General features: G+C 38.0%; 1 protein-coding gene and 1 long non-coding RNA gene across 2 annotated transcripts in view; both read right to left on the bottom strand.

Annotated features, from left to right (window-relative positions):
- The window catches only part of tnn (tenascin N), a 31778-nt gene extending 25935 nt beyond the window's left edge, over positions 1 to 5843 (bottom strand). Inside the window, exons 1-5 of the mRNA XM_063462515.1 lie at positions 5648 to 5843; positions 5366 to 5557; positions 5054 to 5246; positions 4686 to 4867; positions 44 to 177 (exon numbers count right to left, since the gene is read on the bottom strand). Coding sequence (XP_063318585.1) covers positions 44 to 177; positions 4686 to 4867; positions 5054 to 5246; positions 5366 to 5557; positions 5648 to 5843 — 897 coding nt within the window. The remainder of the gene's footprint in view (positions 1 to 43; positions 178 to 4685; positions 4868 to 5053; positions 5247 to 5365; positions 5558 to 5647) is intronic.
- Positions 5844 to 24340: 18497 nt separating this feature from the next.
- On the bottom strand, positions 24341 to 25958 carry LOC134617167 (uncharacterized). The gene is made up of 3 exons (XR_010091499.1): positions 25693 to 25958; positions 25462 to 25524; positions 24341 to 25062 (listed from the first exon to the last, which is right to left on the bottom strand). It is a non-coding gene; the product is annotated as an uncharacterized LOC134617167 (long non-coding RNA).
- Between the last annotated feature and the right edge of the window lie 1110 nt (positions 25959 to 27068).

Below are 27068 nucleotides of genomic sequence, written 5' to 3'. Positions count from 1 at the left end.
AACCTGTATTTGACACAGAAATGATCAAAGTAGAAAAACCTACCTGCTCCTGCGCACCCTCGTCATTTTTCGGATAATATGTCAACACATAATACTCGGCCCCTTGAACGGACTCCCACTCAACCAGGAGAGAGATGTCAGTCACTTGGACCACCTGCAGACCCTGAGGTGCCAAGACTGAGAGAACAAAGAGATATACTCAGAAGTCAGGAATTAACAGAATTTAACAGTTATTTTTATCAACCATGGTCACAAGTCCACTATCATGTCCACAAGTTCTTTTTCTGATTTTGTTATTCAGGCTTGCATTTTAATTTTTCTTATTTGCTCGCCTCCCTGTCTTCTCTTCCTCTGTCTTGTCTATTTGTAGCTGTTGTTGTCCTCCTAAGGCCTGCACTATGAAGCAGGATTTCATCTTATCCATGTAACTTCAGGGTTAACCTTGGGTTAACTGGTGTTAAATCACTGCCTGTCCTGTAAAAGATCCCCCAGACCTCAGTGCTCGGATAGTGGCAGGGTTTAAAGTTTTTTTCTTCTCACCAACCAAACCGCACACACATTCATACGACACGTTTAATATTAAATTACTGAACACTGCTTTTCCTCTCGCACACTCTCACCTTGCTGCATTGTCTACAGCAGCTGTGCTGCTTTAAGCCTCTTCATATTGTTCCCATAATATGGTTTTAGCTTCCTTTGCAGTTGCTCTGCTGCCGTATACTTAGCTATATTTTTGATTTGACATGCTGCCAACATGACAACGTTCATATGAATTTGCTAACTAGATTGATAAACTCCTGGTTGATAAACAGCTTGATAGCTTGACCACTAGGGTCAGGATAATCGACCCCAGCCTACAAGGGTTTCACCACCTGACTGTTAGGATAAGTGAATACAAATAATGAAAGCATAACCTGGATATGCTAAACTCACTTCGTACTGCAAGGCCCTGAGGGGGGTGTACTATGAAGGAAATTAAACATAGAAAGATTTTCTTTGAGTTAGCTGGGTCAACAAAACCCCAAGCCCTAGACAGAGATAACACATATCACGGTGATCTTTTATCAACTTTCTCTGTGAAACTGGGTTTTCTTAAAGTTTTAAAACTTTAAGTTTGACATAACTTGCTATCTTATTAGTCTTGCCTTGTACTGTAGTACAGCTCTGTGGTTTCCAAATGCTGATTTATTTTGCTTTTCTCTGTGTGTTTTTTGTGCTTTTACTTCCTGTTGTTGCTTTCCCTGCTGTGAGCTCTGTCAGGACATCTATTTTAACAGCCTATGTTTCCTGGTTATCTTGTGTTTCTCACATTCGTCTTTGGATTTCAGTTCTTTGTGCCTTGCATTATGTTGAATTTGCCAATAAAGCCTATTGTTTTCATCACTCTGACTGCCTCTGAATTCAGCATCTCAGTCCCCACAAACACCTTCACTGCACTGCATAACACCTACACTTATTCAATCTACCAAAAGGCTTAAATCTTTTTTTTCTCAGTTGATTGTCAAAGAACCAACAAATCATGAACACGGCAAAATAGGTGTTTTGTTTTTTTACTCTAACTGGACAGAAATACTCCTTTAAAGACAAAAGTGCTTCTCTGGCCATTCTGGAAAAACATGGTGGGGGAGCTAAGAGTAAAAACAAACCAAAACTGCAGCCAAAACACAGAAGACGACATGTCAGCCATGTTGGGGAGTGAGGCTTTTTAAAGGCAAGGTGAGCTTTTGTGGGTATGATAGAGGGAAATAAAATGGCAGACTGTATAGATTTTTTAAAAAGAAAAAGCAAAACATGGCGTGCAAGTAAAAAGCTTATTACAAGGGAAAATGAGAAATGTGAAATGAGTGGTTATGGGGTCCACTATAGCTTTGGCAAGCAAGGAATTCACATAAGATTTAGATGCTGTTCCACAAGGTAAAGTCAGGAAGCTCGATGTTTTTCTTCAAATGCAGCAGTCTTTTTCCATCAAGGAACAGTTAAAATCCTCCTGTTGCTAATCCAGGCATGACTATCAACCATCTTTGCCCTTAAATATTATTTCAGAACAGCTGGAGTGAATACATTTGCATAATAAGATTGGAAAAGCAGAAAATAATGGTGATTTGTACCTTCTCGGCTTGAAAATCAGCGAAATGCTATCAGAGTAAGAAAATTCTACTGAAACAACATGTCTGGACTTCTTTAAGAAATGTGATTTATTATGTGTTATCATCTTTCCCGTCTGTAGCTTGATATTTTAGAGGAAATCCTGATCCAGCTCATTAAAAGAGAACTGGTAAGGAAAAAAATGGCTAAATATGGTTTAAAGTCAACTTTTCTAAATGTGCTTTATAATAAAAGGAAACACTTTAGAGGCCACGAAAAAATAAAGGATAATAAGCTAAATACAGACCATCTGAATTATGCTGAGATAGCTTTAATAATCTCACCTGTATTATATTCAGATTACCTCATTAGATTTGGTTGCATTTTTACTAAATCCTCTGGATTGACATGAACTGAGGCTAAAAAAAGCTATTCCGACTATGCAAGGGCTGCTGATTTCTAAGCCACGAGGCTTCTGCCTTTGATGGTTAAGAACACAAAAGAAAACATTAAAGCGTGCCTCACTGGAAAGGACAGAAACCGTATCTAAACCCATACTTCAAGAATATTGTTCCCATCAGCGCCCAAAAAACAGATTGGCGTCCATCAGCCAGGTGTTGAAATGGCAAGTAGCCACATAAAACAAAGAAAGCACCAACTGTTTTGCTTTTGTGCTCTTCCTCTCAGCCTTCTTATTACCGCTAACACCTAAAATCAACACAGGGCATTTTTTTTCTTACCTCCCACTTTCCCTTCTTGCCTGACTTTTCCTCTGACACGGTGCCACTGTTGATGTTGGACTCCATTCAACAGCACCAAAACACGAAGCTACAGATCTCTTCTCTACCTCTGCGGCATGAAACACAGCTTGAAGAAATGGAATCGTCATCTACGGTCTGACATTTCTGACCTGCTACTGTGAAGTCTGAAACATTTATGGAGCTGCATTTGATGGATCCAGTTGACTTTTTTTTTTAAAAAATGTGCTTGTGCTCTTGATTAAATACAGAGGAAAAACATACCAAGACAACCATAGACAGATGTTAGCGTATAAATAGAATACTATTTTAAATGTAAGAGATCAATGCTATGAAAAAAAAAAAAAGTGCCATTCACTTGCAGCCAAATGTTCAATATCTCTGCAGAATTGACTGTCACAGTGGGAATTCAGTGCTCATGCCTGGCAGCTGCTGCTCACGTTTCTGCTTTCCTGGCCTTAAATTGCTGTAAAATGCAATTTTGTACTCTGCTCCTCGGGCAGCACAGTAACAGTGATTTGGCGAGCAGTGCATTTAGCAGGAAAGGTGATGATTCTTCTGCAGGGTAAAAGCCAGACGAAGCCCTGAAAGACTGATGGGTATTCTTATATTTCTGTGGTATTATGTGACCTGATGTTATAGGTTGTCTGGAGGCCAAAAATGCAGTGGTCATCAGGTCAGCCCACTGAAAGCGCCCCGTCGGCTGCTATCTCTGAAATAACTGTCGGGAGATATGCTTTGAATTCCATAGTAGGTTTGGTCAGAAACTCTTCAGCATCACTGAGCTGACTAATAGTTAACTGTAGGGGTTTACTCGCTAAGAGTGGCTTTTGAGGGAGCTCTTAAAGTTCAAGCACCATCAGGGACTCTGCTGCAGGTCATTACTGCATTTTAAAAAAGCTAAAGTACCAAAAAGTACAGAGCCAGTGGAGGAGGCTATAGGGGCTGTGAAGAAAGCTGTGAAGATAACAGCTGGGCTCCAATGGCTAGTTTAATTTTAGTAAAAATATCTTCTTACTTTTTTTTTTAGCAGAGCAAGGTGCAGCTGTTGAGCAGGGATCTTAAGCGGCTGATGGCAAGATGTAACAGCAAATACTAAAACAGGCTGGTTGAAAAGCTTTTTCTGCCCTGTAGCTGCACCTATATGAATATGACTTGATATTACTTGTAAGGTAATTGCCATTCAGTTGATGTATGACCCTGGACACTTGTACATGAATCACACAGATGGTAGGAGATAGATGATTAAAGCCCAAACTGCACTGCTTTGGCTCTTGCGAATCATTCAGTCTGGGCATGAAAATGCTACTAAAATGATGCATATGGAAATTTATATGAAGGTGAACAGGTCATTAGGGCCAAGTGTTATATTTTTTAACGGTCCCTGAGCTGCTTGTAGCATCTGTGCATCGTGACATAGCACTTAAAATTCTCAGGTTAATGTTAGTGCCGTAGAGGTGACTGTAGAAATGTGACTCTTCAGTCTCAAGTGAAAAATGCAAGTTTGGGTCACATAAAGTTAATATCCACATCTCGATGCACACAAAGTTCACTTATTTTTTTAACTGTGATTTTTCTGCAAAACTCCCCCAACTATGTATTTTAGTTACTTTGATCTTTAGTAGGCTGGACCAGTGAAGCTATATGATAAATGTGTCAGATTACTGAAAAGGTTTTAATTAAATTTCAGTAAATGTCTTCCTATGTCCTTCTTCATATTTTCAAGCCGTCCACTGGGCCAGATTGGAGTCGCTGCCAGGCCGATTCGGGCCACTGAACCTTAAGTTTGACGCCCCTGTGTTAAAGTTTGCAAAGCATCAATAGAAATCGTGTTAAGCTTACCTAACGAACAGTCCTCCCCGTAAAAGCCATCATCACAGATGCACTTGCCGTTCACACACTGGCCATTATCCGTGCAGTCATTGGGACACTTCTGGATGCTGCAATCCTCACCAGTGAAGTGTGAGAAGCACACACATTTCCCGTCTACACACTGGCCCTTGTCATTGCAGTTGTTTGGACACGTCAGTTCGCTGCATCCTTCTCCGGTGTAGCCCTCATAGCACACGCACTGGCCATCCACGCATCGGCCCTTGTCATTGCAGTTGCCTGGACACGTCAGTTCGCTGCATCCTTCTCCGGTGTAGCCCTCATAGCACACGCACTGGCCATCCACGCATCGGCCATTGTCATTGCAGTTGTCTGGACATGTCAGCTGGCCGCAGTCTTCTCCGGTGTAGCCCTCATGGCAGACGCACTGGCCATCTACGCATCGGCCATTGTCGTTGCACTCATCTGGGCAGGAGGATTCAGAACAGTCGGGGCCTTCCCATCCTACGTTACAGAGGCAGCTGCAGGTGTCGTGTTGGTAGGTACCATGGCCACTACAGCTTTTGTCCACGCCTTGATAAAGAGATACGCCAACACAGAGAGAGTGAAAAGAATTGAGTGAAGAAGAAACCCTCAGTTCATCATGGAAAGTCCCCAGCAGCCTAAGTCTATCATGTCATGTCATGGCCTACCTGCAGCACCACAGCATCCCTGTGCACACTGGGTCTTAAGGTAGTTGACTTCTTCTTCGAGTCCATTGACTCTGTAAAGCAAAGACTTAAAGCTTTCCAACTCCTCGCAGTCACATCTAGGTGGCTGCAGCTTGATGTTGTGTCTGAAGATAATGTCATTGTTTCCAGTTTTTGTGGTCTCCATCTGCAGACCTGCAAAATGGATATCGTTGTTAAGTTCATGCTGCTACACCTATCTGTTGCTCTTCACTCTTAATCTCTCAGTTATATCTTTCTTATGACCTGTTTCATCCTGTGTTGATATGTGTTGTAGGTTGCAGCTGGTGCTCCCCGGGATGTCAATTTTATAGATGTGGCTCAAGGTGACTTCCTGCTCTGCAGCTGAGGGGTCTGGCTGGGTGTCAGCAGAACTTGTGTGTGACCATGTGCAGAGTAGGGCCAGCAGGCACAGGGCCCTCCACAGGGGTCTAGCGGTCATTGCTAGTGGTAAGATAGGTGCACACACACATGCACACATACACACACACACGACACACACAGTTTTCACTGATTTGAGGCTGATAACCACACATTTCATGCATCCTTTAAAAAAATCATATTTAAGGAATCTTAATAATAGTATTAATAAAAAGAAGAAAATTATTGTTTGTGGTATTTGTACAACTGAGGTCACTTATGTTTTATGTTTCAACATATAAAACAGCTTTGACATGCAAAAATAAAATCAACATTCAGGAACTTGTTCACTTTCAGTCTGAGAGTTTGTTGCTGGCAGGTTTGGTTAAGCTGTCATACTTTGTTACTCCACCTTCTTCGTTCATCTTGTGACACACAGTTACCCCATAACCATTTTCCCTATACACAATCACTGGATAAGGACCAGCTGTAAATTGTTACTAGATCTTCAGTTTCAAAACTCCCTCTGAATATATCTTTTTACCATTAGAATTTGTTGCCTTTGGCCCGGCAAGATTTGGAAAATGTCATGAAGTGTCTTAAAGAACTGACATGAATCAGTGGACTCTGTTAGCAGAGGTTGCGGGTGCACATAGTCTAACAATGACTGGATATGGACTCGACGTGTGTGTTCTATGGTCTGAAGATCCCAGGAGTGTGAGGAAACCCATGGAAACATGGCAGACAGTTTTCTTCATGTGTGTGGTGTACTCCCTTCTGAATTATACGTGTATAAAAAAATCTTCTTATGAAAAGAGTACAAAATGTGGTAGAACTTATTAGCTAAGCTTGGAAAAAAATACTAACTACCTCATAATCATCTTTCCTTTAACAATAGTGCTGCATCTTACATATCTTCAAGCATAAAAATAACGAAACTCCAATGGTATCAGCTTTGTCTTGTTCATACAGTCACAGAAAAGGGAATTGTAGTTTTACATATCAACACATAAAAAAATAAGCTCATTCTGAGTAGGTTTTAAAATCAAGCTGTGTTGTTGTTGTTTTTGTTGTAGTTATTTATTTAAGCCAAAATGCATGAGCTATAAGTGAAAAATTAAGCATACCCCATGATTCAACAGCTTATAGGTGGGCGGATTGTGTTCTGAGTTCAGATTGTTAATTCTAATGGAAGCAGAAAGTGTGGACTTAATTTTTCATATGCTGCTTCTGTATTTTGGCTTCATTTTTATTAAATAAATAATGAACTGACATGTAAAAACTTGTAATTGAAAGAGGATGTACTTTTTTGCCATGGCTGCCATTGAAGCAGAAGAAAATGAATGGATGGATTAATGTGCTACAGTATGAGGTTATGGAGTTTCCAGCTGTTAAGTATCACACAATTTACTGTTGAACTTTCATTCATCCTTTCCACAGAAAACACACACGCACACATTTTATACAGTGAAATGTAATAAGTGAATAAAAAAAATTGATGTAGTTTTAATAAATAAATATATTTGACAAAAAAGGTTAAAACAGCTGGACAGAACATTATTTTGCAACATAAGAGAAAAATCCAACTTAAACACCAAATCTCTTAAAACCAGTTTTTAAAGCAGAATTCGTGCATGTGTGGTTAGTCAAACTGCGTAGGCAGAAATTATATCTCATACTGGGGGGCCTAGGAGTCTTGGGCCCTCCAGACAGTTGCCTGCTAGTCTGTGTTTGAAATCAAAGACAATAACGTTAAACACCTCACAGCTCAGTGTGAGGTACATCAAATTTACTTCGAGGACTCTCACATTGGCATGATCAAAAGCATATGGAGATGAAATATCCCATCTGTTTTTTAGTGCTGGACTATACATTTTGTACAGACTGTATCTTTGGCAATAACTGTGTGTAACAAACCCCTGAAACTGTAGGCGTCTGTTGTTGCGCCTGACTGAACCTGTGTCTCGTGGCTGACAAAGGCACAGATTTGTACCTTCAACAGTGTTTTATACAGAGCTGAGGACAGAAATACATAAGTTACATTAGATTCACTGGGGCAGACTACTGTATATTTAATCACAAGAAACCTGAACCATTGTGTCACCCTGTGTGTGTCTCATTCCACAGTGTGGCAGTAGAAAGTGAATAGTCATCACTTTGGCAGAGATCTTAAACCATAAATTGTGCTCAGTCAGGCATTTCAAAGCTTCAGCGAATGCAGAAGCTTGTCCTCGGTGATGATGTCATTGTGTCTAATGACAGTGATGTCATGTGAACTTAAAACCTTGCAGCGGCTTCCCCGGGAAGCTAAATTACATGCTTTCAAAATAGAAATCCTGCTTAAGCTTCAATAGCCCTTTTGCCGGACTTTGGTTTGAATTAAACTTTATGGTACAAAAGTTTAAAAGGTGGCTTGAAGGAACACATGAGCTAACTGTGCTGAGCTCATGTGGTCTATGGAAACACAAAACCTCTAATCAAGTGAAGAAGAAAGAAAAAGAAGAAGAAACTTTGTCATGCTTGATAAATGGAAACTCTGTAGCATCAGACAATTGCATAGATGCTTAAAGTGGATACATTTCCTGTCATACACTACAATATTGAATGCAAATGGTCAACATGGATAAAGTTTTAATTACTGAGATCAGCGTATGTGCAAATAATCCGTATGAACCAAAATTTTCTTACTATTGTCAGACATACAGCTCTGGTTGTGAGCAGAGCAACCCCACCCTCTGCTTATGAGGGGCAGCCAATCAGGTTTGCTTAAAGGGGGAGGAGCTGAAACAGCAGCTTTCAGAGTGTATACATGGCTTTAGTCTCACGGGCCTATACTATTCATGTAAACTGAGTGGCTCCACTGGGTCCAATACAGGACCAAATATACTACTGCACAAATAAAACCAGCAAATATTTCTCAGGCTTTTCCGGCATGTCATGATATACAAAAATAACTATTACTCAGTTTTATTTCAGTGTTTTAGCTCAACTTTACTATAAACTATAAACTCTAAGAGCTGAGCAAAAACAGCTCCCTTATTTTGAGATTTATTCCTGTGTTTGCTCAAAATGTGAAATTTTGAAATGGAAAAAATGTATGACTTGGAAATCCATCAAAACATTTTCTCTTTGAGCATCAAAGACTAAAACAGCTGGAAAAGTTCAAAAATAATGTGCAGACAGAGAAACTAATACTTAAAATCCCATTAGACATTGAGAGAGAGCATTGGCCAGAATATTAAGTTGTCAACAAGCAGAACTAAAAACCTGCCAATACCATGATGACACCATTATCAGATTAACATATAATCTAAGCAGGGATCCTAGGAAACTGAGAATATGACAATATCTGACATTTTGAGTTACAGTTAGGTTACATGGAGTTATACATGACATATTTTCAAACTCTAAAGTGGAAAGCTTCTCTTCCTCGAGTCAACACATTTTATTTTGAGTTAAGTGCTGGAATATGAGTTCTAGCTCAAATGAATGCACACAACTCAAGTAGGTTTGTGATTCAGAAGTCCCAGTGCTTTTTTTAGGGAGGCAAATGCACGTGTAATTATCATGACCAGTTCAAACTCAATATATCCAGCTTGGTTATTTTAGCTGTGTATTTAACCACTGCTGGTCAAAGGCTTGAGGTCAGAGACCGGTGCCTGTGCAAACAATCCAAGCTATGACATCACAGACATGCTGTGTCTTTTACCCTATGCTGTGGTGAAAAACTAGACCTTAGAAGGTCTTTTGTCAATGGCCAAATCTTAGGACCATAAAACTGAGATTAAGGCCTTAAGACAGGAAAATGGAAATAAAGTGAGGGGTATGGAGAGCGGAAAACAGGATCGAGAATCAGATGGATCAGTGGATGAGGGAGAGTGAATAGGTAAGAGAAGAAGTGATGGAGAGTTGTGTGTTGGAATCACTGACACTCTAGCAGTTAGCCACATTACAGATGGTATAGTATGGTGTGTAATAGCACTGAGCACGGGCTCACAGAGATGCTTAACAAGCATGTTTATAGCTCCCTGTCAGGGTTTTATTTGATGCTTGCCATTTTCAAGGCCTTTTCTTATTTCTCTTGGAGGAGATTGCAGTGTGACTTTCCAAGCATAGCACAGGGCCGTGTCTGACTGCTGAGACTGTCCTCATGTTGAAAAGACAGACAGATGGAGGAATTAATGGAGAAAGGAAATGGGATAAAGAGGGAAGTGGGGCAGTTACATTTGAATGGATGGATGGATGGATGGATGGACGGATGGACGGATGGATGGATGGACACCAGTTGGGCTAAAAAAACAAAACGGAGTCAGTGCTACAGTGTGAAAAAAACTGCAGTTCTTTGAAAAGTGTTGGTTCCAACACTGTCTTTCATTCTCGAATCATTGTGGTCCTTCCGCTTGACCATTTTTGACAAAACATGTTACTGCTCAAAGTTTGGACACATGCAGTATATTGCTTGCTGTGAAATTTTAGTTTCATATGTTACACTGTTTTTGTAGTATTTGTATTTATTTTTGTCCTAAGTCTCATCCACCCGCATTCTTTCTTTTTCTTTTCTTTTTTTTTTTCATTGACATCTGAGGTCATGTTTGAACATGAATCACTCAAAAAGTATTAAAGATAGAAGCCTGAAATTGTCACAGGTCTTTCTGATCGTAATGTTAAATCTCGATCTGTAATTTGAGATTGATGCATCAAAAAATGTCTGAGTACTGGCTAGTTGAATTATGTATTTAAAAAGTTAAAGCAGTTCTGTGTAAGTCTCGTATTTGAGCACACACTAATAAAACAAATCACATTGCGAAAGAGTAACTGTGTCAAGTTTTGAAAGTTATATAATTAGTAATATAGGGTTTCACAATATTGCGCCATAAAACATGTATAGTCCTTTTTAACATCAAATTCTCAGTGTCATAAATGAAAATAATGCCATTTTGATTCGACTTTCATGCTGGTTTGAGCAAATATGAACAGCTGGACCACAAAAAACATAAAATATCAGGAGCTAGTCTATTTTAAATGCTACAAAAGACTGGAATTTCCAGATGGTACTCTAATTATAAGTGAAAAAATTAGTTTGTTCAATGTTTTCATATTTTTCATTTTCCAGACCCTCTTTGTAAGCGTGCACATTGCTGCACTGTCAGCTCTGAAACACAGGCAGGTTTAAAGCCTGTTACAAAATGTTATCTATAGCTAATTTTACCTTTTTTTCTTTACAACTCATCCTGTTGGACTGTCCACAAAGCTAGGGATGTGTTTTGATTGAAAGGTACTGTCCGTGAGGCCTCACCTTCCTAACTCAACTTACTGAACTGTTGTCCATTTTGTAGCATAGGAAATTTTTTGGTCGCTTTGTAGTGCAGACTTTGGGCTCCAGTTTTTTTTTCCTGTTTGAAATTCAAGTATTTTATTAACTAACCTACCTTACTAAAATCACATAACAACTCCCTGTCATCCAAATATGGTTACTTTTGGCTCCAAAAGGCAACAATTAGGGAGCCAAAACACTAATGTAGATGTTTCAGTACTATTGGCTGACATCAGAGTGACTAATCCCATCTTAATTTACAGTCTGTGAGAGAAATAGAAGGTGAGGTGATGGATAATTGACATATGAATGTATAAATGTGAAGGACAGTATAGAACAAATAAGCCAGTATGATTTATTAGGTACCAATCATTCGTTCCACTAATGGACGTGTGGAAGAGGGGGTGATTAAATGTAAATTGACAGGCAAGATTAAATATCAATGAATGAAACAGATGGGATCTAAATAAAGGTGTAGAATTCAGTATCTGCCATGACATAAACCATGATATATTTTTGATTATTGTAAAAGTGAGCTTTCTGGCTTTGGCGTCCAGTTGATTTGGAAACATAATTCAGCTCACTGCCAGTAATGACTCTAGACTGCAGGATAAAGCAGGGAAACCGATGGGCTTTCCACATGGGTCATTCAGCATTTCATTATGGCTTTCAAGCCAACACAAACCTAATTCAGTGTGTTCGTAAACACAGTCCTTCCTGACAATAACTTTCCTTTGAAAGCAACGCTGTGTTAGTAAAGTGTTTGCTGATATAATATTTGTTCACTCTGCTCATCTGTGTACCGTTTTTGAAACTTGGTATTTATGGCCTCCAGAAGCAGTGGAGGAGACCTCCAAAGGTAACAAGAGAAATGTATTCGCCCTGAGACAAGACTGTCTGGACTGGCAGACACCTTTCACTAAAGGCTGCTTGACAAGCTGTAAGGGATGATTGTGCATTTGTGTGTTTTTCTGTCAAAGCCTTTGAAACCTCACCGTGTTAAACAATAGGCCACAAGAATACAGAGAAAGGGGAGAAAAGGCAACTGCACATAAAAAGAAAAACAAACAGCTGCAGAGGAAAGCTCGTATCGGGAATACAGACTCCGAGAGAGAAACGTGAAGTAGAATAAGGCCCGGTCAGTCTTTGCACATTTGCCCTATCCTCTCTAGAGAGCCATTAAATATCAGACAAAAGGCTGACTGTTTCACCGGATTTCAACTTTTGACTAATCTCTATGGAACAAACCGACAAGCCGGAGGATGAGAAGAGGTAAGGTCTTGCCTCATGTGTGGTTGCAAACTTGTAGACGTTCCTCTCCCTCCTTCTCCTCCTTTCACACATGGCAACTCGCAGACAGAACATGGAAACGAAAATGAATAAAACAAAGCTGAAAGCAATTATCGTCTGAGAGCAGAGCTCATATCTTCATGATTCTGTCTGTCTCCTACTGCTGCATAGACCACAAGGAGACCTCGATAAGGACCTCGCTTCATCAGAACCGCAGAGACTTAATTCCCCTCAGTGGGCTGACAGAAGAACACAGTGAAAAGGCATTTAATAAAGCAGCTAAATACCTGACATAGATTAGCTTTTCTAATAATAAAAGTGTTTTCAGTAGCTTTGCAGTAGGGTCATTTTCAGGCGGTTTGAGTAAATAAAATGACTGATGTTTCCATGAAAGCAGTAACATTATGCAATGTGAACACATTTTATAAGCCACCCACTCAGGGTTGCGGGTCTCTCTCTCTCTCTATCATTTTGCATGGCTCAAGGCCCACATCTGTAGCTCATTTTGCGAGGGCTTCTGTGAATTCGCGGTGCCAGTGCAGTAGCATTAAAGGTAAATCTACTGGATCAACAGTCCTGTGAGAACATTTCTCACCTCAGCACATAATTGAATACTAATAATTTTTGTTATTATCATAGAGGAAAATCTATAATGGCAGCTTTATTGTCAAACAGCACGGGATTATCATGACAACAATCATATTCATGATATGAAATTAATATTTTTAATACACCGTTAGAAAAACTGAGGCTGTCACAGTTACTCTGATGGGAAAATAATCACACTGATCACATTTATAATACGTTAAGACGATCTATCTATTTTTTTTTCATTCATAAATGTTTACCTGAACGCATGTTCTTCATATTTCAATGAAATACACTAAGAAGCATGCTTTGATTATGCAAATTAAGCATGAAATGCTCACAGAAGGTTGTTGATTGTGTCAAATATCATCATAAATCAGTCTGTATCGCTTACCAAGTTTTACAAAACCTTCTCTTAAACCAAGTCCTGCAAAGCAAGCCCAGACTAACGCAAGAACAGCTTCAGTCCTGGGACACTTGATAAATTCTGGGTCTCAGTTTAGCTCATTTGCTGTCATGTAACTAACAGCAGAAAATCTGACGTTTTGTCTCATTATCATCTCTCAAACCTGAGTAAAAAAGAGGTAAACAGGGTTCTAAAAATAAGGGAAAGGCTAAAGGAAGGTAGAACAGACAAAAAGAAATGCACAAATAAAAATATCCTAAGCAAGAGTGGAGCAATATTTGAATCCTCCAAAAAAGAAAAGGAGCATATAGTTAACTTATCCAAGTTAGAAATGGCACTTAAAAATGAAAAGAATATGAATATGTCTTACCCTTGGGGGGAGCTTTGTTAACTTTCTCTCCTTTCTACCTTTCTTCTTTCTGTCTTTTCTCTGACGGTCCGAGTGTCACTCAGCAACTCTCTCTCTACCACCTGCTGACAGGCCAGGGCCAACGAGTCAAGGATCTCTGCACTGCCAGCGCTCTCTCCCTCCCTCTACAACTGTTAAAATCTCCTCTAAATGCCTGTAGGCCAATGGGCAGTTAGTTGGGGAGTGTCTGCTCTCCCTCATCCGCTCAAGTGATTAAAACAAAAATGGGGGACAAGAGAAGGAGATAATGAGTTGCATTTACTTCTGTTTACCTCGTGGCTCTTATCACTCGTAACTCTCATTCGTCTCAACACTCTCTTTCCTTTATTTTTTCCTCCCTGTGTGAGTTTAGTTACGCTAGCAGAGGGGCAGCAGCGGGGGATAAATTTAATCTCTATAGCAGAGATAGTAGCATTTAAGACACAGTAACTGAGTAGAGGTTGGGTTAAAAGGGGCAAAACTGAAGCCAAGAAAAACCTTGAGTAGGTTTAGGTTAGAAGAAAAAAAACAACTTAAATGTCAAAATTGTGCACAAGAATATACAAGAAGAACTAAAGGGGGGAAGAAATATTTAAAATGGCATGGATATAGCAGTGGCATAGAGATTGTGTAACATTAAATGAAGAGAAAAAGAGTGACAGGGATATTTCCTGGAAAAAAAATGTCTTGGGGATGAGTTCTTGAGTGACAATAATCACTTTACTGTTGGTTGGATGACTGGCAATTAGAAACCCCAAAGTCTTGATGTGATTTAAAACTTGCATATTCTTCTCTCTGAAATATTTCTCACGTTATTTTTTTTCCATTTATTTCTGTGAAACAGGCCACCGCTAAGCATACTGTGAAGACACATAGCAACGCTAACTCTTTCAAGCCGACAGAAAAAACCGCAAGCTTCAAAAACCTGCCTCCTCAGACTGTGATCACTTTAAAACATGCAATGAAAAAGTACTGCGTTTCAAGATGTTTCCTGTTAGCACAGAATAAAATGCAAAAGCTAAGTGCATCCATACAAGCGAGGGCAGAAAACACATCATCCGTTAACACTGCAACCGTTACTGAAGACCCCGTGTGTCACGGATGACAGCTTTAAGCTGACAGTCACAGTTAGTTTGTCTCTAAATGTATAAGTAAGGTTTCAGATGTCTTTGGGGCACAGAGACCTGTGATCACAACATGTTTTCACCTTTGCTTTCTACTTGCATATTATTCATTTTTATTTTACATATTCAGCACACAAGGACCCCAGAATTCAATTTGGATCAGACTGAATATCCCACACCAAGTATTCACTCCCTCGTTCGGTTTCGTCATCCGCCTCCTCCCTGAAGATCCACGCTATAGATATGTTAAAATGGTGCACCTGCACAATTAGGTGATCAATCTGAGCAGGTTTGTCTATTTAAGCAGCACTTGTTGCACCATGTATGTCATCATGAATGTAAAATGATTCCTCAAAGACTGGAATTCTTGGGGAACTCTTGAGAAAGGATAATGACTTGGAAATAACAAATAGTCTCGTTTAAATAATGATGTAAATTCAGTCTCCCATATAAATATATAAGGTCATAAGTATATAAGTATTTAACTCTATAAAAATTCACTGTGGGTTTGCTGGTGATGAATGGGTCAGATGTTTTTTGTTTTGTTTTTTTTAACAGCATATATATATAAATAGCAATATTTTCCAAATAACAAAAAAGACCAATGATAGTATTATCGTCACTTAAAGACAGCATAGCTACTGAAAGATAACATCTGTCCTTCAGCAGCGATATCTGAGGTGCCGTTAGTGGCAAACTCCTCCCTGGACGATGGACAGAGATGAATGGCTCACCATATGCTCAATAATGGCGTAGTCATTACAGAGAATTTACCTTTCTTCCAGAAGTTAAGACGTAACCTTGGAAGATCAGTATGTGTTGCTGAGCCTTAGATTTGGTTCTATAACAGGGCTTTCTAGCCATCTTTCAAACTTGCATTAGCAGACAACTGTGAATCTAGGACACTTTCAATTACACTATGCCTCCAGAGTAAAGCCTACAGTGATTAATTAAGTCGCCTTGACTTTCTTTTTATCAAGCTGAAAGATTCCTTTCAACTCGTACAAAGCTCTTCGGTCCTTGTTATTAGAAAAAGGCATATGTAGATATGAATCAGAGGTTTTTTTAATTAATTTCGTCAGAGTGCAAAGTAAAATCATGAGAATAAGATTTGTGTGGGGAAAAAAAGAGAAGTCTGATCTGATATCCCCAATGACAAAAAATACTTCTTTTAAAAACTGCCTCTTGTGTCTCATATGGCCATAGACCTCCCAGAGAGAACATATACATATTTGTTTTCTTTCTGGGAGATAATACATTTATTTGATATTTCCTCCGCTAGATTTAGAGTGTTTCTCCTGCATCTGCAGTATTTGTTGTACTAAGCCCTATAGCTTGTGGCTGTAGTATCAAATTGATATGCGAGTGGTATCTAGCTTCTCATTAGCATGGAAGAAAAACACATTTTCCCTAATGCCATTCTAATTTTAACCTCCTGAGACCGGAGATCTTGTTTGGGATGTGTTTATTTAAAGTTCTCTTAGCTATTTGAGATTGTTTGGACTCGATAAGTATAAAAACTACACATTATCTTTGAACCAAAAGTATGACCTCGTATAGAGACAATTGGTTTATTTTAAAATAACCATTGTTGTTATCAAACTATTGGACATTTTATGGAGCAGAATAAAGTATAACAAAAGCTCAAATGTAATGTTAAATTTAAATATAAATTTAAACATACATGGTAACATAGTATTTATTGTGAAAACTGTGACAAGTCAGAGAAATCAACTAGAGGTTACACACTGAACCATGTATTACAGTAGGCAATACTGTAACACCATTATCATCAGGTCTTTTTACCTTTGGTCACTTAGCACTGCATGAAACTGCATAAAATGTTCCTTCTCTTAAATTGTGTTTGTAGGAACACAACAAATGTCACAATCAGGCGCATGCATGCAGAGATTCACTTGCCAAAAATTTAGCTGTAAATGTCATGAAGCATTAATGTTGTGTTTCTGCTGACAACCCCCTCAACAAGTGACTGATTTTGGTAAATTCAGTGCATCATAAATGGCATAACTGCTTCCTAACGATGGAAACAGTTTTCATTGCTTTGCTCTGTACTTATTACAAAAATTGCAACTTCTTCTGAGTCATTTTCTGTTTGTTAGCAGTTGCTTTCAATGATTTTGTAAAGAAAGAGTCAGACAAAAGTATCTGAACGGACTTTAATACTAAAACATACCAATCAATTTCTTCTCATTTTTAATTCACAAATCTATTTAATATCAAAATAAGAAAGATCTCCATCTTTTGTATGCATAAATGTTACAAAAAAGTCTGCAAATGGAACTTTAAAGTCTATCCATACGCTTTGTTGTGGGGGCATGCTGTGCAGGAGGTGATGAGATTTGCATAGCTTCATAGGACAAAGAGAAACTATTTCATGCATGTCACTATAAAAGTTGACAGTGTGACCATTTAAATTTTGCATTTTTGTACACTGTGAATTTTTCCCATGCTGGGAAATATACGCCACACTAACAGCAGATGTAAGAGAACTTTTCCCAGCAGGATTAATTTCATTTTATGGTTTCTTTAATGTGATGCATGTCTTTGCTCCTGTTCTGTATTATTTCTTTGGGAAAAAAGAAAAACTCTGAACTGTCTTTAGAAAAACCCACGCACCTCTGGTCCTCAAATGAGTTAGCCTGCATGGGATAAAAATGCATCAGGGTGTATGTCAATTCTTATTCGCCCTGTGTGTGTACGTTGACATGTAATATGAAAGGATGTAAATGAAAGCTTTCTGAAGGTAAGAAATATAAAAGTACTAGTCTAGTGTGCCTAATTGGACATGGAAACTCCTCATCTTCAACCTGAGCTTGATAATGGAGACAATTCAAAAACAATGCCTGAAAACAACAACAGCAATAACCTTACTTTGTGTTTTGTTCATGACAGTGGAAAAGCTTGGCTTTAACATCACAGTTATTTTTCAATTAGGCTAGGATCTGGTAAGCAGGATTAGTCATGGCTTGTGGTTTGCATTTTTTCCTCATGTTTTTAAAACAAGTGCAAATATGAGTTTCAAGCACACAGTGAGAAATCCTTATGAGATTATGTGAAGACAGACATATTTTGTTGCAGCTGACATTACACTGCATGAGATTCTTTGTTAGTACGCTTGATTGAAATGACAGGTAACATTTCTGTCACAAGGTGTAGCAAAAACAAGAGAATTGTCTAACCACAAACATTTTTTATGATCCTTTAATTTTTTAAAGTAAGCTAAAAAGCATTCTTTTGGCATTTCTGGTGGTTAGTTGTTATGTATCTTTCACAGATGAGCAAGGACCATAACAATATCATAACAAGACTAATGTATAACACTTAAAACAACAATAATAAAAAATATTAGTAGCAATATTCTTTAATTCCCAAAACAGCACTAAAATCATAAAAAATGCGACATTCTGTGCCATGAAGCTTTGGAAGGAGAGCAATAAGAGGATAAAATAAAAAGCGTTATTATAACTGCACATCCTCATAACACAAAGACTTTTTTGATGGATGGTTATAGAGTATTAGTCATTTAGTTCTGCAAAAGCATGAAATGTTACAGTGTTTTTCTGTCTCTTACCCGCATGCCTTGAATCTGGGTTTCACTTGAGGTTAAGACAGATTTAGGTAATATTCTGTGTCTAGAAATCATAAAGTGTTGATGATGTCAGGATCTTCTGTCCTGACATATTCCATTAAACAGATTTTGGATTCAGTTTGATGGCTACCTTTTTTCACTGTTTTCACTTACAGCCAAGATAAATAGCAGCTGTCAGCATAATCATGTAATTCTTGGAAGAAAAACCTTGCAAAATAGTTTTTAAGCTGCCCCAGTACTCTCCTGCAAGTACCCCGATACATAAAACATGCCAAAGATGACATTAACTGAGCTAATGACAACATTATTTATTAATACATACGGCACCATTGCCAACATCTTGGACACCATTTAATCCAAAGCTATATAAAAATTTCAGTTTTTTAAAGTTCCATATTTGCAAATCTGCGCACTTACTAGAAAATGAGTTGGCAGTTACAAATTTGATATAATAAATTAGAAAACAACTGCTCTCCTAATATTGGTGGCTGTGACATCTTTGGTTGACCAAAAGTATAGTTCAACTTTTTATGAAGTTTGCTTCATTTTAGATTATATTCTATAAATATGTCGTAATATTAAAATATTATACAGTGACAATGACAATTTAACACATATAAATGGATGCATTTGCTGACCATATATCTTCCTCCTGCTCACTGAAAATTGGCTCATGGTCTCCTTTCCAATAAGGTGGTGACTATTGAGGATAGTCATCATACAACATTATGACTGTATACCACTTGTATTGCTTGTGGTACATTGCATGTAGCAATACTTAATATACATTCAGAAAGGTATGTTTTTGTACAAAAGTATGAGATCTGAGACACAGAAAGACCGTAGTTCAGCTTGAGCATTACTCAAGCTAACTGGATGAAGAGTGAGGTGGACAGTCTTTGAAAGGTGTACCAGGTGAGTATTTTTATGTACTTTATTAACCCTTTTTTGTGTCTACACTTAGCCAACGTTTCTGTATTAACCTATGTATAGAATACCTGCCAGGAAGCTAAAAGAAAATGCAAGTTTATGTACAAAAGTATAAGATCTGCGGCACAGAAATAGCTTAGCTTAGCATAAACTCTGATGGGTGTTTTTGGGTCTGCCTAAAGGTGTCAAAATGCACATACCAGTACCTCTGAAGCTCTATCTAATTAAGTCAATCAAATAGATATTAAACTAAATAAAGGAAACTGCAAGAACTCAGTTTCTTGTTTTTTATGCTATGCTAAGCTAACAGGTTAGCTCAGAAAAGCAGAAAGTGTTAGTCATCCCTTCTTTTAACTTTCAGCAAGAATGTCAAACTGTTTACTCAACATTACTAAACTTTAAAAGGTTTCATTAGAATTTACTGAGAAGGTTTAGCACCCATCATGAAAACATTTAGCCTTTAGAAGTTTATCAGAACTTGAGAACTTAAAATTGTCTGAGGCTCGCAACCACATTAGTGTAAATACGTTTGATCAGCATCAGACATTCATAACGACAGCTTATAATTCTGTTCTTAAACAACCATTTTAGTAATGAAGACCTGAACCCTCATTGCTTTTTTCCTCCATATAAATATACAAAAAGCACATTAACTCTACCCTTTGAATCATATGGCGCATTTAATCATGCACACGCTAACAGAAACACTGAATGCGTGTCTCCTCATGGATCTGGAAACTGTTGATTGAGAGGACTGATTTGAGCTGAGGGGGAGCTACACTATGAAGGCCTGTTGTGAAATGAGGACTGACAGATAGGTCCAAATAGCACCCTCAGATATCTAACACATGAAATGTGTTTAAAGACCTACTGAATGTCTGGCTTGTTTGAGGGTAATTATGGTAGATAAAAACAGCCAACTCAGAGTTGACAATTTTCCATCATTGTGGTTAAAAAGTAGATTTTTCCATTTCTACTAAAAAAAGAAAAATGCCAAAAAATGGGCAAAACGTTTGCTCCTTGTTTACATAGAAATGACAAGATCGTATCAGGGGAATTGTAGCCAACACTAGCTTCAGAGTCATTTTCTACATGTTTACAGTTGTCAAAGGTCTTGGTGTGTTACTTTGGTGGAAAGCAGATTAGATGAGAAAACTGCCATACATGTAGATAAAGCTGAAGTCATTTCAGGGAAAACAGATTAAAGCCATATGAAAGTTTTGCTGAATGTGTTTCCTTAAGAGCCCATGTTGTGCGGTTAGACATCTTTAATTCCTTCCACATTTGGGATATATGGTACGAACACTTGCGGACACTCATACGCCAGCATAACACACATTTAAACTGTTATCTCCAGTGATCTTTAACACACACCACAGTAAAGCTTTAGTTCTTTTCCAACCACAGAAAGTGGTAAATACAACATATGTGGAGTAACTGTTTGTCTACATCGTGATTAGCGGCTGAAGCTATTCGACTTCTGGTGAGCAATCAACATATTTATTTTTTTATTTTGGCTTCTGTTTTGTTAGATAGCGTATTGCAAAGTGCTGAAAATGATCTGACAACATGTTGCTATGGCTGTTGTCTGGCATCAGACCTGTGATCTGTCAGAAGTCTTGTGACACATATGCTTTGCATCACAAAACCATTTCTAAAACCATTAACAAAAATATGAATACATTTGTCACTCTAAATTTTACACAAAGAAAAAAACACTACGGTAAAAATTACTTGGCACTTACATGCGCTTTGATTCATAAAATAAGATGAAGCTGCCATCAGAATGATAATTAATGAGTCCTAATTCATATAGAGGGAGTCAGTGAAGCGTATTTGAAAACGAGTTAATTGGATCAGACAGGGGAAGTCGAGCAGCAGCGTGACAGATGAGTTGGTGTCAGCAGCTGTTACAGAGCTTCCTGGGCTGATGTGGATACCAGTCCTCAGGGTCTGGTCCTCCTGTCCATGTGTCGCCGTGGGGAGACCTGACCTCCATTCACCCAGCTGACATAACTTAGCACTCCTTATGCTTTCTGATCTTAAAGACGCGACAGCAGTGAGCTGGCCTCACTGGAGAGAAGAGAGAAAAGGTGAGAATTAAAAGTGGGACAAGCTGGAGCAGGAAAACTTACATCACTTCTTGTAAAAACTTGAGGTTAATTCTCATTTTACAGCATAAATAGTTATGGAGTACTATTTTGTGGCTTCCTCTATAAAATGTATCCAACCAGGGGAAATTACCAGGCTTAATGTCTTTATGGAATGTGTGACAAATTGTCACCAATTTCATATATATATATATATGTATGGCTTTATCTTTTCTTTGCTAAGATAACACATTTTAAAAGACAGTAAGTATAAGTTAAGCGGGACCAAGACTTCAAGGCTTTCTACTTGGAAAGAGAGGCACTTTTTAACAGGGGTAAATAACACACTACCTTCATTCTTGCAGAAGAATTAGAAACCCCTTCTTTGGCTATATCAATATGGTTCAACTGCAAACACAGAAAAAGCGAGGTCACACGAAAGAAGACTTCTTCTAACACTGAAACATAGGAAATTATTTCAGCCTTGTAATTCGTCACCAGCAGTCTTGGTACAAGAAAGATGTGCAGTCAAAGCTTGTGCACTATACCTCCTAGGGCACTGTTGGCCCTGTGAGTATAATCACAGATGTGCTTGTACCCCCTTCTCTTCCCTTCTCTACCAAAGTAACAAGTCCATTTAAATCCAAAGTTCTTCTTTTTTTCATCTTCACAATGAACTAAATGTCAAATCTCCAAAGTATTGGAATTAAATTCAGACTTTATAAGTTTACGCAACAGACCTTTTAATCCCACAACAACCAGCACTGCTTGGAGAGGTGAATTGTTGACTTTAGAAAAAGACTCCCCTAGGTTGAGTATTACTAAATGTAGCATATCTGCAGATGGGACTCAAAATACTAATTTTTCCCCTCTTTATGGTGTTGTGATTGACAATATTAAGTTGGTGACTCATCAGCCAGGACAAAATAAAGATAAAACAGATGCGATGTTGCATAACACTCATGCTAACACTATCCAGACTGGAAGAGAGTTGTGACGTGAGTACAGACAGATAAATCAAGTTTCAGTGTATTATCATCTTCATTTCAATCATATTATTTATGCATCTGCTATACCCTAAATTTAAAAATAAATCTTTGGCCTAACACTGATTAAAAGTGCCACATACTGGTATTAGTATGTTAGGTATGTATGTGTACTAACTTTACTATAAACTTTCATACATTTTTTATTAAAATAAAACCAAAATCTTTTTTTCACTTCCCTTTATTAAAGGCTCAATTCCATTTAACTGCAAATCATTTTTATGTACTTTATTAACCTTAAATGTCTGTCTGGCATCTGGACTAACCTATACATAGCATACATGCCTGCAAGCTGAATAGTCTGTCCCTCCTGGGGGAATGCTGGACATTCCTGAGCAATGCAAAGCAGGGACCTCCAAGTCAGTCAGGTTATGGCCTCTTGCTAAATGAGCTGTATCTGGTTCAAATGCACACTGATTACTGAGAAGTAACAGAGTTTCCATGCTGAAATGCCACTAAAGAGAAGATATTTTAACTTTATCTTACCTTATCTTATCTTAACACCTATCCTGATGCAGTGCCATGAACAGTGTCTATGTTGCTTGATTGTTTTTGTTGTTGTTGTTTTTGTTTCTTTTACAGAAATGTGGAATTCTGAAAATCAGTTCGTAGATGTAAGAATCTTTTTTGATTAAAATGCAGGCTTACACATAAAAGCAATCACTGTGGAACAAAACCTTGTCAGTGTTTATCTCATAATGTGTTTATTTGTGAAATTTTAGAAGGCTTCAAAGATCATTTTCTCCCCTAATTTTGCAGATTCTCTCACATCTTAAGGCAAGTGTGCACATTGCTTAAATATACTGTAGACTGCTGCATGAGTTTTCCGTGATCAAAAATCCAGCCTGAAAGGTTTGCTTTGTCAAAGATTTATTAAAGTGCCTTTAAATGCAGTAGCATATGCTTGGTTCTTTTCATTTGGGGGCGGGGGGAAAATGCCCAAGACATCCGGTTCAGAATAAAGGAGCAGTTGAAAACTTGAAAACTGTGGCTGAGATTGTAAAGTTTATAACATCTGTAGGAGAAAGAGTTATTTATTTAACTCTGCCAGAGAAACACAGCAAATGTCTCACTGCTACAGTTTTTCCTTCGTGCTCCATTTACAGTACTATATGCATTTGATTGTTATTTCATAGAAATGGTGTAATTTCTGAAATGAAATGAAATCAGTTTACAGTATCACAGCATGTACCATATGTGTAATGGCTGGTCTTTCAGCACAGAATTCTTTCTTGACGTTAAATGACTATGGTGTGTTTAGAGAAGCTATAAATAGACACACAAAAGTAGACTATGTAGATTACTTTTGTTTAAAAGAAATGAAAACACAGAGAAAATTGTCTACAACTTGAAATTGAGTGAGTCATATTATTTTGCCACACACACACACACACACACACACACACACACACACACACACACACACACACGTGTGTATATATATATATATATATATATATATATATATATATTGTTGATAGCAATATTTGCCAGAGATTTTTGATTTTTCACACTGTAAAATCTAATTAGTTCCCAGAACTCAAAAAAATTATGGAAACTCGTTGCCTCAAAAAAATTGAGTAAAGCTTAGCTAAAAATGACTAAGTTAGGACAACGTATTTATTTTGAGTATTCTGTACAAGCTCATTTGTTCCCAGAACTCAAAAAAATTGGATCAAGTTTACGTAAGATGACCAAGTTAGGGCAACTTACTCATTTTGAGTACACCCTACTCAAAATGTACACAGCCGTGTTAGTTCCCAGAACTCAAAAAAATTATGGAAACTCGTTGCCTCAAAAAAACTAAGTAAAGCTTACTTAGGATGACTGTTAGGACAACTTATACATTGCAAGTCTGCAGTATTAAGAATAACTTGATATTTCTGACTTTCTGACAATACTAATTTTTTACCTACTGACAAACATTTCAAGTTCAACTAAATGAAAAAACAATTTGTGGTACCATGAATATCATTAAAAATAATTAACAACACTTTTGTAATGATGTTAAAATGAGCACAACTTTTATTTTCAAACACAACAAAGTACAACAGCCAACATACTGGACACTGTTCTGCTGAATAAAAATGATATTGCCATCACTGTTATAATCTTACAACGAAACAAAGTCTTAGATGTAATTATTCTGAAAATAAGTTTAGGCCTACCACAAGTTTGTTTTGTACTTACATTATTTATATAATCAACATAAAATATTTATTGTTCTGTCACAAGTGCAGTCTCTAATTTAAACAACACATTCGTTTTTCATTCCAACACAGGAGCTGGAATGTTGTAATATTTTAAGGATGGCTTGTTTCCAGTCCAGGCATTACTGCCTGAATGACTGTCATGGATCGAGGTGATCCAAATGTAAGTGCAGAAGAAAGTCTTTAACTTCCCTTAAGTACAGTCGCAGTGGATGTGGGTTGGAGATGCAATGAGCTTGAACCTGCAGGCGACCATCTTCACTGACCACACCATCTGTGACGGGGGACTCATCTCTCCTGGTGTCCTGCAAGCAAACAATCATATTTTTTGGAACATGAACTTAATTGCTTTCTTAAAACATTTTTTCTGCATTTGGTATAAAACAGACTCCAATTTAGACAATCTCAGGCTCCCTCCCCGCCGGAGAGGTGACATTCAATGTCCCAAATTGTCAGTCTGGATAGCCGTGACCACCACGCAACACACAATATTGTCATGAAAGAATAATTTTAAAAAGGGCTATGCAAACATGGGCAATAACTTTCATTCTAATGATGTGCAAAATGATTTTGGGCACAAAACAAATTTTGCTGTTAGAAAACTTGCAGACTTCACTATATACAGTGTAGACCCTCTAAACTAAGTTTGGGGGATGTGATCTTTCAAGAAATGCAGACCAAACTGTTGTTGTTTGTTTACTTACACAGCATGTCTTGTAGAATTAACTGGAGTCACAGCAACAGCACAGTGCAGTCATATCTCAAGTCTAATAACAGAAGACAGGAAAAGATCAGTAAAGAAACAACTTCCCCAAACCAAAGCACAAATAAAACAATAAGTAAGACAGGCTGATCTAAAGTATGATTAAAGTTCAGCCTGATTAATATAAATGTCACTGACAGTTGCTAATATATTGAAAAACCAAAATACTTACCACTGAGTTGATGTCTTTCTGTCCAACAGCAGGAGTGCTGGTCCCGAGCCTCAAAGACAGTAAGAAGCAAGCAGAGGGAGAAAAAACAGAACATATTTCAGAAACTGATTTGATCCTTAATGGCTGTGCAATCATTGTAACATAGAGTTCGCTTATGTTGTTAAATAAAGGCTAGATTTGACATTAATAGATGCCACAGATGTTCTAAAGCTGCCACAAAGCATGAAAAAATAGACGTCTCCGAAAACGTCGGAGCATTTTTGCAAATATGTGATGTCTTGATAAATCGAGCAGATATTTGAAATTCACACAGCTACATTCTTGCCTGAAAATATCTTAAAAGTTTATTTTGTGACCCAGAAAAAGTAATACGTTTTTCAGCGGCGCTCCTCCGCCATTGCCGCGCTTACAAGTGCGCACAGGCTCCGACAACCGTGGCCGACAAATGCGATCCTCTTTTTCACCAGACTACCCTTTCTGGGTCACAAAATAACATTTTAAGATATTTTCAGGCGAGAATGTAGCTGTATAATGCTCAAATATCTACTTAATTTATCAAAATATCACATATTTGCAAAAGTGCTTCCACGTTTTCGGAGAGCTCCGTTATCCACCCCCCACACCCACACCCACCCCACCCCTAACGGCTGCACCTCCCAAAGAATTTTGTCTGGGCTCTTATCTCACTTATTCATTTCAAACAATCAACAAAAAAATTCACCGACGTAGTTTTATGTAAGGTTTTTAAGGCTGTGGTGTTAATTTTTAAGTAACATGAGCACAGCGGCAGCAGCAACGCTAGGCTAACACTAACTAGCTAGCAAGATTATAAACCTGGTGCTAAACTAAGAGAAGCCACAAAATCAGTTTGAATAAGAGTAAACATTTACTCACCAAGTCAGTAAAGATCCACAGCAATGACAACAATAATATCTCCAGGTTTGCTCAATATATTCCATAACAAATGCTGGCGCCATGAACATGCGGACTGATCCGGGAGGGAGGAGAACGGCAGTCACGTGGCATTTTCAAAACACATCTTTCATCCTTCCGCCCTGAGAAGCAAAACTTCCAGCTTACTTAGTTTTTCTAAGTTAGGACAGCTCAAATTAATCGAGTTTATCAGCATTTTTGCATAAAAAGTACTGGTAACTTATTTAAATTGAGTTCTAATAACAAATTGATAAAAATTGAGTTCAGCCTATTTATTATTTTTAATTAAACACAATATTACATTTTACAGTGCAGCTGCACATGATGTGAATATCCTGTTCTAGCACATCCCAAAAATATTCTTTTGCATTGAGATCTGATGAATGTGAAGGCCATTTAAAGATACCAGCATGCTATTAAAGTTAGTGAAAGAGCACATTATC

The sequence above is a fragment of the Pelmatolapia mariae genome, linkage group LG18 (genome assembly GCF_036321145.2).
Source record: "Pelmatolapia mariae isolate MD_Pm_ZW linkage group LG18, Pm_UMD_F_2, whole genome shotgun sequence".
In the NCBI taxonomy this organism is placed as follows: Eukaryota; Metazoa; Chordata; class Actinopteri; order Cichliformes; family Cichlidae; genus Pelmatolapia; species Pelmatolapia mariae.
This window is presented reverse-complemented; position numbering and strand designations above follow the sequence as displayed.